Here is a 14,760-nt window from a genome sequence, read left to right on the forward strand (position 1 = left end):
AAAAAATTAGATCACCTAACAATATAACAACAGGAAATTAGTGCAGAAGAGAAGAAGTAATGGAGAATGGAATGCTTTTCTTGTAACAGTTGTTCCTTATCTTGGCAATTTAAACTCACATGAAAATCAAAATCTGAACCAAAACATAGTGGCAAAATGTCAGAAATACAGGTACAAGGATATTGTAAACTCCTCCTAAGGCCTATTCTCTAGTCTACATTCAACAACTACGTGAAGTTTCCAGGCTGGACCTGGTAGCTTTCACTGATCTCAGCAAGAGCTCCTAAGAGTTCAATACTTCCATTAACTAGGCCACACTTTAAGCTGCTTAAAACTGCAGGCTTCTCTATTTTAACTTTTTTCACACTTGGCTCCAAATTTTACAAAATTTTAGGTGAAGGTTTTAAATTGAAGTCCAAATATATTTTAGTTTAAAATAGCCTTGAAAATACTTTTAATGGAAAAAAAGCCCAAAATAATTAGGCACATTAATTGCTCTATGACATAGAAGAATTAGACGAATGTTCCCCCTTCACACAGATCCAATTTCTAGTGAAATCTTACAGTGTGTTTTTGCTTTCCTCCTCTTCCAATCCATGCAACCTGCCCTACACTTGGAGCATGTGGAACACCAACACATTTTCCCAAGAAACAGTTCTCTAAAGGCAAGGTGATGGAACAGGTCATCTTGAGTGCCATCACAAAGCACCTACGGGATGGCCAAGGGATCAGGCCCAGCCAGCATGGCTTTAGGAAGGGCAGGTTCTGTCTCACCAACCTGATCTCCTTTTATGATCAGGTTACCTGCCTGGTGAATGTGGGGAAGATTGTGGATGTAGTCTACCTGGACTTCAGCAAAGCCTTTGACGCTGTCTGCCACAAGAAGCTCCTAGCCAAGCTGGCAGCTCATGGTTTGGACAGATTCACTCTGTGCTGTATCAAGAACTGGCTGGATGGCAGAGCTCAGAGAGTGGTGGTGAATGGTGCCACATCCAGTTGGCAGCTGTCACTAGTGGAGTTCTCAGGGATCAGTGCTGGGCCCAGTCCTGTTCAATATCTTTACTGATGATCTGGATGAGATGATTGAGTCCAGCATCAGTAAGTCTGCAGATGACACCAAGCTAGGAGCAGGTGTTCATCTGTTGGAGGGTAGGAGAGCCCTGCAGAGGGACCTTGACAGGCTGGATAGGTGGGCAGAGGCCAATGGGTTAAAATTTAACAAGGCTAAGTGCAGGGTTCTGCACTTTGGCCACAAGAACCCCAAGCAGAGCCACAGGCTGGGGACAGAGTGGCTGGAGAGCAGCCAGGAGGAAAGGGACCTGGGGGTACTGATAGATAGTAGCTGAAGATGAGCCAGCAGTGTGCCCAGGTGGCCAAGAGAGCCAATGGCATCCTGGCCTGCATCAGGAACAGAGTGGCCAGTGGAACAAGGGAGGTTATTCTTCCCCTGTACTCAACACTGGTCAGGCCACACCTTGAGTACTGTGTCCAGTTCTGGGCCCCTCAATTCAAGAAAGATGTTGAGGTACTGGAGCAAGTCCACAGAATGGCAACAAGGCTGGTGAAAGGCCTGGAACACAGACCCTATGAGGAGAGGCTGAGGGAGCTGGGGTTGTTTAGCCTGGAGAAGAGGAAGCTCAGGGATGACCTCACTGCTGTCTACAGCTACCTGAAAGGACATTGTAGCCAGGTGGGGGTTGGCCTCTTCTCCCAGGCAACCAGCAATAGAACAAGGGGACACAGTCTCAAGTTGTGCTGGGGGAAGTATAGGCTGGATGTTAGGAGGAAGTTCTACACAGAGAGAGTGATTGGCATTGGAATGGGCTGCCCAGGGAGGTGGTGGAGGCACCATCCCTGGAGGTGTTCAAGACAAGCCAGGATGAGGCACTTAGTGCCATGGTCTAGTTGACTGGCTAGGGCTGGGGGATAGGTTGGACTGGATGATCTTTGAGGTCTCTTCCAACCTCGATTCTATGATTCTAAAGGCAGATGCAGTGCTATGATCATCCGGATAAAACTCACAAGTCCTTTAACACCAGATATTTGCCTACAATAGGTTAGGAAACAGGAAATCTTTGAAGGGAACAAGAGCTACAAAACAGTCTTCAGAAACAAAAGGAAGAACGGTACAGTAATTGTTCTTTTACCAAGCACATAGCCCACTACAACTGGAGAACATAAACACCAGGATCCTGGAGATCTCTTTGAAAGGCAGGAAGCCAAGGGGCAAAGGCAATTACAGATGGAACGTCTGGAGTCAGAACCGACTCTGAGACTCCTCACCCAGTCAGTAACCACAAAATCTGCCTAAATGATGTCTGGAAAATTCATCATCCAGGACCAGAGATTTCAATGCATGAGTATTTAACCTAGGCTGAACTAAATGACAAACTTTCTTTTCACAGCTGTCCAAGATGAAGCTTAATTTATGCACCTATCTTAAAGAAGGCAGAGCCTTTATCAGAATTGTCTTGTTTGCTTCACTACTACCCTCAGCAACAAGAACAAAGAACAGAGCAGAGTCAAGAATCAGCATGAATGCCTGATTTCCTTTCACATTAAGGATACCCCAGTCATAAGAGGAATACAAGGGGACTGAAAAAGGGAAAACTGAACTACTTACAACGTAGAGTTGGAAAACATTTTTAGAAAACGATCAAGAAGGAAAAAGTAGGAGTGCAGTATCTGAAAAGCTGCTGTACGTCAGGAATGATCCATTTCTAATAAATCCCCACCGCAGACAAAACTGACAACAAAACAAAGCTGGCTCAAGAGTCTTACTTCGGCTGCCTGGCTTCCTCCTGGAAACTGCTAATGGAAATCAGCCAGGAGTTCAAGTTGCTGTATTCTGGACTTTAGGGTGGAAAAACTGTATCTACTTCAAAGACACATCTCCAGTGCTCCTTTTCACCTGGACCTTCTGCACTCCAGTAGCCTGTGCAGCACAGTTCAACATAACACTAAGTCTTCTTGCCCACAGAAAGAGCAAGGGACTCTCTGAAAGGGCTACCTCAATCTGTCTGCAGTTTTGTAAAATCCTGCACCTTGCACATTCCTCAGTTCTCTGCTTCTCTGCAACAAGTTCCACCTACACACGAAATTTTTGTTTCTTTAGATCTGGTGACCATCAGGAAGCTGACTTGCACACTCTGGATGTTGCTTTAGTCACGCTGCATGGAGGTAGCAGATGCATCCCCCAGACTTGAGATACAGATGGCTGAGAGACAGAGAGATGACAGAGTATACCTGGTTAAAGTATCTCAAGCAACTCCCCTGGCACCAACACCAGCAGAAACAGCACTTGAATAGGCACTTGGCACACGCACTCTCCTGCAATAAAATGAAATGGTGGTTACTGGACAGAGGCTCAAAAGCTGGCTTCCTTTTAAACAAACATGCTGTACAGGTGACTGATTCTTCTAACACAGCATTCACTTAGGCAGTAGACACTTCCTCTAGGATTACAGGAACTGTTTTTAATTCAGACACTTCAGTATTAATGGCTGATGAGCTCAGCATATTTTCTTCCTATAGATGGAAGATTCTTCTCTGGGAAAAGAAAGGAAGAGCTGCAAGCAGCTTTGTGAGCTAACAGCTGCTTAGAGAACAAAACAGGCAGGCATGTCAGTAACCCTTATAGAACTTTGTATGAATACACTGACAGATTTTTAACTTTTTTATTCACCACAAAACCTTCAGAGTTCTGCAATGACTGCTACCCTAACAAACAACAATGAAAGAATGCACAGAAGGACTTATATGCACACATATGCACAGTTACTCAGAGCATATAGGCCCCTTTTCAGGGCAGAAGGAAAAAACAAGCACTAAAACAGAGCAGAAAATCTCAGTGTTTGTTCCACCCCTCCAGTTACATCACAAGCTCAGAACACTTCATCATATATGACTTTACCAAGACACAAAAAAGCCATCTTGATAGTCATGGTAGACTTCCAGATTTAAGAAGCTGCTTTTCTCTGCAAAAGGAAATTCAGATCAGTGACACTTGAATGTTTGCAATCTTTTCCAGAGGTCAGAATGTTTTTGTTTGGTTTTGGAAAGCAGAGATATTCCTATTATTATATTCCAGTCACACAATTAGCAGTGCTCATGCAGAAACTATAAACCTCCCCCATTTTTCTAAATATATTCTTGCAGATATTCCAGCAAGAATTTCTTTCAAATGGTGACTGTACATGCAAACTTCTGAGCGCAGAGAAATATCTCAGTCTTGCTATGTAGATCTCTCTAGCTGGAGAGATCATTTTACTCAAAGGGGATTAACATCTCCTAAGTATTGCTTATTAAAAACCCAGAGCAAAGGACTTCCACTGCCATCTCTTTTCTGAACTCTGTTTGGAGACCACAGTGTAGAAGACATCTGTGAGTTTCCCAGCAAGCTTCTAGAGCCCTGACTTCCGCCCTGCTCATGGGAACGTTTGCAAATGTAGCAAGGTCTGGGTGAGCTCCACTAGTACCACTGCTCTGAGCCTGGGTGGAAGCAGGCCATAGCCTGTCTTTTCTCCTGCATGGATTCAGCAAGGTTACCTTCCGAGGCAATGCTTTTGTGAACCAGGGATGCAAGCTTGCCTGACCACTCGACAGCCCCATTAGCAGCACAATTCCTTCTACTTATCATTAAATAATGTTCTTAGTTAAGCCAGCTCAACAAATATTATAACAAAACTTTCAAATTAAAGTGACCAGCCCAGACACGCACCTCCACAGTGTCCCACTACAAGGGGTTTTTATTTAGGCATTCACTAACTGCATCTCACATACATCCTTCACAGGTACCGGGGATGGTCACTGCAGACACCCTGTCATTATTATATAGAAGATGCTTCGAGGTAAAAATAAACTCTAGAGGAAAAGACATATTTAAAAACTGGCTCTAAAATTAGAGCTGTGCAGTCATGACAACCCTCGCCTCTTACCCAGGTGCCAGAACTAAGTGCACTGATATGCTTTCAGCAGCAAAGAGATGCATGGAAGACAGAAAGCAAGCAACAATCAAAGCAGCCAGGCTATACTTTTTTTTTTCATACCTTAACAAAAGATATGGTTTGAAACAATTCCCATTTCATACATTCTTTGTATAGACTCAGATTACAGGGCAATTGAAATCTTCTCTGGAATATATATTTCATATGCAATAATCATGGTCTTAATTTGTCATTTGTTTTGAAATCTATGATGCTCAAATATAAAAGGCTATCTTATGTCAAACCCTCTCCTTTACCATGCATGAAAACTCTTACATAAAAACTCCACATAAAGGTGACTTTTAAAATTAGTGTCTTCTGCTTTTGGGTTGAGAATAAAAAAGGGAGCATTGTCTGAGTTAAAAACCAAACAGCCTCCTTAAATGAAGAAAATGGGACAAAATATCAAGTCCACATCACATCATCCATTTTAAAGCAAAAAGTATATTCATATTTCTTCATGAATCTCATCTTTTAACCACTATTTTTAGAGTGTTACATAAGTATATACCTACCTTTTGTTTTAGGGCATTATAAAGGGATAAGAGAACAATCCTTGGTATTCTCAGTATTGCAATTAGAAAGGAGCCTTTTATGGCAGTTCCTAGATGATAGCAAAAAAGAACTGATATGGAAGACAGGACTGGGTGAGGTGGTGGGCTAGTTTTATTTCTAGAAAGAAAAAAATAAAAACCAAGTAACTTTAAAATGTTTTAGAAACTTCTTTAATGAGATATACATTGTACCCTTTCAGCATCTGGAATTTCAAAGAATACATTTGGGATCTCCTTTACCACCTGAATAGCTCCAGTTTTCCTACATACTTCATCTAAATGTTCACCTCACACCAAAGGAAAACAGGCAGGTTTATAACTTCTTACAGTTATGGATTAGCTTAATTCTTGATCAATTCTTGCTTTGCTGTATTCAGCAATGGCAAAACACCCAGAAAATTCCTACAGTGGAAAACACCTGAGAATATTTCCTTGAACATCTCCCCCAGTTTCTTGTCACTTCTCTTAACTCTCTTCCACCTTTTGTTTGACCTTTGTTTCTGCAGGATTTTAGTCTGAAGAAATGCTAGAAAAAAAGGACCACAAGCTCTCAGAGGAAAAACTCAGAGCTGATCTTAACTTTTAGTGTTGCAATTTGGCTGAATTTTGGGTTACAGTTTGTTCAGATCATACTTCTGCGTGAGTCACTAAATTGCCAAACAGGGTTTGCTTTAAAATTGAACCAATGCAGAAGAGAAATATCATCATACTGTGTGTTGAGAATGGTCATGTGGCCCCAAAAGCTCCTCATTCTATTGCACGATAACCTGCATTGTTTTGGAGAAACACTGTGTTTCCCAAAACTGAAAGTCAAACCAACAAACCCAACCCTGGCCTAAATATGATTTTTCCTTGATTCTTTTATAAAGGCCACTTCACTGTCAATCATTTACAGACATCAGCATGACACCTGGTTGATTCTATGACACAGCTCTCAAGAGTTTGAAATTAATGTCACTTCCCCACCTCTCTTGAAATGTTGAAAAAACCCACCAAATAATCCCCCACACCTGAACCCCCCCTAAAAGCCGAAAAATCCCCACAAAATCCCACCCTATCAGACTGAACTATAAATCAGAGAATTGAAATAACCCCACTGATCAACACAGGTAAAGAACCCTTCTAAAAAGCAGCTTTCAAACAACTGGCCAAATCTGAAAAACTTACTTGGGCAATAAAAGCAGTAGCAGTTAAGTAAAGATCAGACCTCACATCACAAATAAGATGTCCTATTTTTTAAGTGATTCCCTCAAAACTTCTACAGTCTTGAACAACAGTGATAAGAGAAGGATGAGTTGGGGCGAAAAAATGCTACAAACACATTTTTATGAAACCCTCACTTTGCCAAAGGTTTAAATCATACAAAACTGTATCAAGACAGGGATCAAAGCTCTGTGAGAACCCTGAAGGTATCACTGCAGTCCATCTAAACACTGGAAACTCTGCCAGACCACAAGTCCTAGTTAAATATATGAATATACCACACGATTCTAAATAGAATCATAGAATCATAAAATCAACCACGTTGGAAGAGACCTCCAAGATCATCCAGTCCAACCTATCATCCAGCCCTATCCAGTCAACTAGATCATGGCACTAAGTGCCTCATCCAGGCTTTTCTTAAGACCCCCAGGGACGGTGCCTCCACCACCTCCCTGGGCAGCCCATTCCAATGTCAATCACTCTCTCTGGCAACAACTCCCTCCTAGTATCCAGCCTATACCTACCCTGGCACAACTTCAGACTGTATCCCCTTGTTCTGTTGCTGGTTACCTGGGAGAAGAGGCCAACCCCCACCTGGCTACAATGCCCCTTCAGGTAGTTGTAGACAGTAATAAGATCACCCCTGACCTTCCTCTTCTCCAGGCTAAACACGCCCAGCTCCCTCAACCTCTCCTCATAGGATTTGTGCTCCAGGCCCCTCACCAGCTTTGTTGCCCTTCTCTGGACATGTTCCAGCACCTCAACATCCCTCTTGAATTGAGGGGCCCAGAAATGGACACGGTACTCAAGGTGTGGCCTGACCAGTGCTGAGTACAGGGGAAGAATAACCTCCCTTGTCCTACTGGCCACACTGTTCCTCATGCAAGCCAGGATGCCATTGGCTCTCTTGGCCACCTGGGCACACTGCTGGCTCATCTTCAGCTTACTGTCTATCAGTACCCCCAGGTCCCTTTCCTCCTGGCTGCTCTCCAGCCACTCAGTCCCCAGCCTATAGCGCTGCTTGGGGTTCTTGTGGCCAAAGTGCAGAACCCTGCACTTGGCCTTGTTAAATCTCATCCCATTGGCCTCTGCCCACCCATCCAGCCTGTCCAGGTCCCTCTGCAGGGCTCTTCTACCTTCCAACAGATCAACACCTGCTCCTAGCTTGGTGTCATCTGCAAACTTACTGATGCTGGACTCAATCCCCTCGTCCAGGTCATCAATAAAGATATTGAATGGGACTGGGCCCAGCACTGATCCTTGGGGAACACCACTAGTGACTGGCTGCCAACTGGATGTGGCACCATTCACCACCACTCTCTGAGCTCTGCCATCCAGCCAGTTCTTGATACAGCACAGAGTGAATCTGTCCAAACCATGAGCTGCCAGCTTGGCTAGGAGCTTGTTGTGGCAGACAGTGTCAAAGGCTTTGCTGAAGTCCAGGTAGACTACATCCACAGCCTTCCCCACATTCACCAGGCGGTTAACCTGATCATAAAAGGAGATCAGGTTGGTGAGGCAGGACCTGCTGCAAAGCAGTTGTTGCATGCCTTACATGCTGCACGCCTTTGTCTTACAGCTAGGTGGGGAACAACGTGGTGGATACTCAGTAAGGCAGACTTGTTTTTCTTAAGCCATCAGAGGCTTCTGGTTTAGAAACACAGACAAGACAACATAGATGAGTTACTCTACTCATTTAGTACCACTCTCTCATTTTCCCTTGTAAACTACCTTCCATATGACAGTTTCAGGCAGGTCTCAGAACAATCTTTACCATGAGGGTAGTGGAACACTGGAACAGGTTGCCCAGAGACATAGTGGAGGCCCCATTCATGCAGATATTCAAGGTGAGGCTCAGAAGGGCCCTGGGCAACCTGATCTGGTTGAGGATGTCCCTGCTGAGTGCAGAGAGAGGTGAGCTGGATGAGCTTTGGAGGTCCCTTCCAACCCAGCCCATTCTGTGATTCTAACATAGAAGATTAAGTTTCTGGAAGTATAATGTTAACAAAAGCTGAGAAATACAGAAATGACAAAGTTTATACTCCTTTGTTAATAACTTACTTGCTACTGAGGAGAACAATGAAAAAGGGTTTTAATATTTTTAACAGGAACAATGAATGAGCAGGAATGTAAAACATTGAGTAAAATCTCCTAACATGTAAAAAGTTCCATTTACCTTAGTTTCTACACATTTGGCTCCTTTTCCAGACCTTCTTCTCCTAGCAAAGGAATTCTTGAACACAAGAAGAACTCTGACAAGGTTTCTTGCTTTGCTCCCACACAGATTAGAAAAAGAACAAAGACCTCCCTTGTAATTCTAGCTTGGTGTAGGAAATACATGAAAGTTCACTGCACACACAAGCTACCAGGGTAAAATAGGAACCTGCCTGATAGAGTCAGTTACAAACTGACTGGGGACATGGCTCGCTTTTCATTTTTGGTATTCCCTTTTTATGTCACCACGGGATTGCTGGATTTACCTAGAACATTACTATTGCAAAGTCCTGTGAACCTGTACTCAAACCCACAGAATCTTTTACAGATTTTCTTTCTTCAGTGCTGCCAATGGTCCTTATTGTCTTGGGAGCTCTGTGACACTGTCTTAACACCGAGTTCCCTGAATCCAGTGATCACATGCACCATTTTAAAAACACTTAATGTGGAGAAAAAAATGTCATCTTACTACAGTCAGAAGACACAAATGTTGCCATACCTGAAAGGAGATTTTGTGTGAAGGAAATGAATCACATCTTCCTCCAAGCAGCACTTTCAGACTAACAGAGTACAGACAGACTGTACTTCCCACTGCCCTTTTTCTCAAAGCCTTAAGGGACAGGTCTGACTACAGACACGCTGACGGCTCTTTTACATGGACTGGGTCAAGTACATAAACAGGGAAAAGGATCCTCATAAATATTGCAGATGGATTAGAAAAGGTAAGTGGAAATGCCTTAAAAATGTAGTCTGGGTTCTTCTTGCAACAGTTCTGGTGCAAGTCCATAAACCTGGACCTTTCACTTACTGATGTACAAATTTCAAATCTCAATGGATGTCTGAGGCTGTGTTGCTGAACACCTCACAGCCAAGTGGAAAACGCCAGTCCTGACAATGCTTCACTTCAATGCTTTGCAGCCACGTACATGCTTTGGAGTGACTGAATAAGCTCAAATACAGACAGCACAGCAATGCCTGTAACATGGGACAAGTTGCCCTACAATACCTTTATTCTCATCTCACTGAAAAGGTAAACATAAACACAACACCTAGGCAATCTAAGATGAAAATAAACCCTTGTGTAAAGCAGCAATAGTAAGAAAGGAGATTTTTAAAAAGACTAAGCTCTAAAAAGTCCTAAAAAGTACTCCTTGAGCAAAACCCCTCCTATTTTTTTCATTAAATCAATCATATCTTTCACATACTAATCCTTAATCTGAAGTCATGTTTGACCAACCTGATAACCTTCTCTGAGGACATAACCAGGTGGATAGATGATGGAAGAGCAGTGGATGTGCTTTACCTGGATTTCACTATAGTGTTTAGCACTGTCTGCCACAGCATCCTCATAGCTAAACTGAGGAGGTGTGGTCTGGATGATCAGGGTGTGAGGTGGATGGGAACTGGTTGAAGGGAAGAAGTCAGAGAGTTGTGGCCAATGGGATGGAGTCCAGTTGGAGGCCTGTAGCTAGTGGAGTCCTTCACGGGTCAGTACTGGGACCAGTCCTACTCAATACATTCATCAGTGACCTGGACGAGGCCACAGAGCGCACTGTCAGCAAGTTTGCTGATGACAACAAACTGGGTGGGGCAGCTGCCAGCTGGAGAGTTGTGCTGCCATTCAGTGAGACTTGGACAGGCTGAGAGTTGAGCAGGCAGAAATTTAATGAAGTCCAACAGGGGCAAGTGTAGAGTCTGGCACTTGGGAAGGAACAACCCCAGGGATCAGTATAGCTTGGGGACTGACCTGCTGGAGAGCAGTGAAGGGGAAAAGGAACTGAGGATCCTAGTTGATGGGAGGCTGACCATGAGCCAGCAATGTGCTCTGGTGGCCAAGAAGGCCAGTGCCAGCCTGGGGTGGATTAGAAAGGCTGTGGTTAGTAGGTTGAAGGAGGTTCTCCTGTCCCTCTACCCTCCCTGCTGAGGCCCAGTGACAAGACAAGGGGCAATGGGTGGAAGTTAAGGCATAGGAGGTTCCATGTGAACCTGAGGAAGAATTTTTAACCTGTGAGGGTGACAGAGTCCTGGAACAGACTGCCCAGGGAGATTGTGGAGTCTTCCTCTCTGGAAATATTCAAGAACCATCTGAATGTGTTCCTGTGTGACCTGGCATAGGTGATCCTGCTCTTACAGCAGGGGTTGGATTGGATGATCTTTCAAGGTCCCCTCCAGCCCCTGATGTTCTATGATTCTATGAAATGAGGCAAAATCACTTTTCAGTGGTGGCATTACAGATCAAACACCTGTAAAGCTGATCCAGCTGGAATGCTCCTCATCCCTCTTCATTTGCAGCTGCACTGGCAGAGTGCTGCACGTGCTGCGGAAGGTGATTTCCATAGGGAAAGGCTGTGCCACTTCCTCTGAGCACTTACAAGCAAAGAAGAAAGCCTCTCCCTGAGGTATCACAAACAAACTCTTGTGACATGCCTTTATGATGCTGCCCCAGGGAATACATCATAAAACTACAGCACACAAACTCAGAATTGCTGGAACAGCTTGAGATAACCATTGCCCTCTATGGTGTGACTGCTCTTGCAGTTAACCACTCTCTCCCCATTCCCACACCACTCTGTGTCTCTGCACATCTGTGCTGACAGCCTAAAGGCTGGGAATACCACAGAAAAATTGCATTGTCCCTTCCAAGCAAAACTGTCTCAGCACAGTATATGTCACCTAGCAAGCAAACAGGGGGCTCAACAGCAGAAGTACAAGATGATTTCAATACAAATGAGTGCAGGAACTTCTGTACTCTGGCCAGTTCCTGCAGCAGCGAAAAATAGCTGGGGAGCAGAAGACTCTAACAGAGCAGTAAATGTCATCACAGCAGTTTCTGCAGGCGCTCTCCTGTGCTGGGTGGAGAAGACATGGACGGTGTCTCTGCTGCAGAGATTCAGTGTGTCAAACCAAAAAGCACTGCAGTAAGCGGGTGAAACTGCTTTTCTTTCCTATGCCTTCTCAAGCAAGCCTACTTAAATGATTGTTACAGCATCCAGCTGTTAAAGCTGAATCACTTATTAAAGCCTGAGGGACAGAACTGTGCTTAGAAGAAAAGAGCAGCCCATTACCTACAGCAGCACAGCTCTGTTTAGAGTTTCATCAGGAAAAAGATGACATGAGAAATACCACGGCACACAAAGTAGTAGCAAGACTGTGCCACTCTACAAATCTCAACCTTTGAAAAAGCTGCATTTTAATTTTTTTTTTGCTCTTTCACCAACACCAGTTCAGTGGCACAGCTGTTGGCTGCACATAGATTCTGAGAGAGAGTCCTGATATATGTGCTACACATTGCCCTGTCTTGAGCTTTTGGATGGAAAGGCAAAAAGATCCCTTCCAATGATGATGTAGGCTGGCTGTTCCCAGGTTCAGCTTTGCTGTTTTGCCTGGAGCACAGCAGCTGTCAGCTGTAGCAAGAAACCCTTACAAAACTGCTCCTGCAAGAAGGGCCTGTGCTGCTGTCTCTGTTGGATGGAAGAGAACAGATCAGTTGGAAGCATTTCAGTAGGAGGCCCTCCTATCAGCAACTGAACACTCAGGGATACAGTCTAGAGAACATCAACAGAAACCTGTTACCTAGGTTTTGGAGAAGTCCAAAACTGCCCTTCCCAGCCACCCAAAACCAGTGGTCCCATGTGGCTGTGGACAGTGCTCCAGGCTCTTCAACTTACTCTCACATCACCTTCCTCAAGGGCTGATTTTCCAACTAATTAAGATTATCACCAGGTTCCTCAAAAAATGAAGAAATGTCTTAAGATGCCAGAGTTTTTCCACAGGTCAGAAAATCTCATGGCTGGGTGCAGAGGGGCAGGGTGGTGAAGATGGATGACAGAGCTCACAACATACTTATGAGGAAAAGCACTTTCAGGATACTACTCTCTTCATGGTCAAAAAACTCCATGTCTTGGTAAGTTTAAATCTTTTGCTGTAATGACAGCACAGCAATGCTCCACTGTACAAAGCCAATTTAATTTCATTTTACAGTGTCTAAATCCGAGTATAATTAATAATTAATTCCTCATTTCCTCAACACCTGGATTTCAGAGCAACATAAAATTCAAGGAAGTTTGCTTATACATCTCTAAATTCTCCACAGAGGTGTTAAAGCATTTAGTTTACTGAAAATACCTGTGCAGAAAAAAAAAAAAGAAAGACATGTAGGCACTTCTGTGGCCAGAACAAACAGAAACCCAGAGCAGGGATGAACACTTAAAGGAAGAGGTCACACTGCCCACCAATAGATGGAATTCCCAAGGACCTGTATATTACACCTCCATCTGCAGCTAATGCAGTCTCCGGCAAAAGGGTGAAATGCAGCCTGTGCCTTCCTAGCAGCAGCCTCATCAGTAAGCTGGGCTCTCCTGGCTTCTACTAGGGCTCAGTTCGGCACTTGAGTGGTAGGTATGAGTCACACTAGTATCTTATACGCCATAAAATCTTAGTCAAGACCTTGTAACAAGCAACATTATTTTATACTAAATTGGATTTCAAGATAGTAATATAAATTGCAGTCTATTTTGCCTAGAAAAATTTTAAAGTGATGCTGTGACATCCTTAAAAACCATATGGGGGCAACTCTGCACTCACCTGTTGAAGTAACAAGTGACCACTGCTCCAGCAATTGTCATTTGTTGACAGGCAAGAATGAACTCACTGGTCCAGATAAGGCCAACAAAATGATACCACACCAGGTAGCAAATTCCCGACAGAGCTCTGTGTTCCACTTGTCCTCCTGAAGTAGTCTGTGCAGTACCTGGAGTTGAGATTATTGTAACATACCAGAAAAGAAAAAAAACAAACCAATAAAGTACATCTAGGATAACAGAAGTACTGCTGTGCCCTTGCTTCTGAACTTTTCCTCAATACAGTTACAACAAAAGAGCAATTCAGATGCTTTTTAACTCTGTTGATTCTAACAACATCTGAGAGAGAAAATACTGAATTTTAAAAAATAAAACTCTTACAAAAAGCAAAAGCTGGGGTTTAAATTAACAGAGACACAGTTGCCAATGATGTCCAGAGGACGGCTACAAAGTGGTCAAATTTTCAAGAAAGTGTTGATCAAGACTTGAGTAATCAATGGCTCAGAAGTAAACCTTCATTTTCTTCATTCATATTTGAAATAAACTCACAGTCAGTACCATCACAACAAAATAGAAGTACTATTTTAATTACTACCTTTAATAATGTTAACTAATTAGAATCATGGCAACTGGTTTTCTGCTCTCTGTATCCTGCATTTTTTGTGCAAAATATGGGTGCATAAAGGTGGCCTAACACTGTGCTCAGGGACATGAACTTACTCAAGCTGAAACCCCTGCTTCCAGTTCTGGTAATACCAGATGTATGGTCTGGATGATCAGGGAGTGAGGTGGATGGGAACTGGTTGAAGGGAAGAAGTCAGAGAGTTGTGGCCAATGGGATGGAGTCCAGTTGGAGGCCTGTAGCTAGTGGAGTCCTTCACGGGTCAGTACTGGGACCAATCCTACTCAATACATTCATCAGTGACCTGGACGAGGCCACAGAGCGCACTGTCAGCAAGTTTGCTGATGACAACAAACTGGGTGGGGCAGCTGCCAGCTGGAGAGTTGTGCTGCCATTCAGTGAGACTTGGACAGGCTGAGAGTTGAGCAGGCAGAAATTTAATGAAGTCCAACAGGGGCAAGTGTAGAGTCTGGCACTTGGGAAGGAACAACCCCAGGGATCAGTATAGCTTGGGGACTGACCTGCTGGAGAGCAGTGAAGGGGAAAAGGAACTGAGGATCCTAGTTGATGGGAGGCTGACCATGAGCCAGCAATGTGCTCTG

General features: G+C 43.8%; 1 protein-coding gene across 4 annotated transcripts in view; it reads right to left on the reverse strand.

Annotated features, from left to right (window-relative positions):
• Positions 1-14,760, reverse strand: part of SLC44A3 (solute carrier family 44 member 3) — a 54,656-nt gene that overhangs the window by 13,694 nt on the left and 26,202 nt on the right. For all 4 annotated transcript variants that reach the window (XM_064147302.1, XM_064147304.1, XM_064147301.1 and 1 more), the window contains 3 exons: positions 13,541-13,706; positions 5,501-5,657; positions 3,247-3,330 (listed from right to left, as the gene is read on the reverse strand). In XM_064147302.1, the coding sequence (XP_064003372.1) occupies positions 3,247-3,330; positions 5,501-5,657; positions 13,541-13,706 (407 nt within the window). The remainder of the gene's footprint in view (positions 1-3,246; positions 3,331-5,500; positions 5,658-13,540; positions 13,707-14,760) is intronic.

Source organism: Pogoniulus pusillus, chromosome 8, assembly GCF_015220805.1.
Source record: "Pogoniulus pusillus isolate bPogPus1 chromosome 8, bPogPus1.pri, whole genome shotgun sequence".
Classification (NCBI taxonomy): Eukaryota; Metazoa; Chordata; class Aves; order Piciformes; family Lybiidae; genus Pogoniulus; species Pogoniulus pusillus.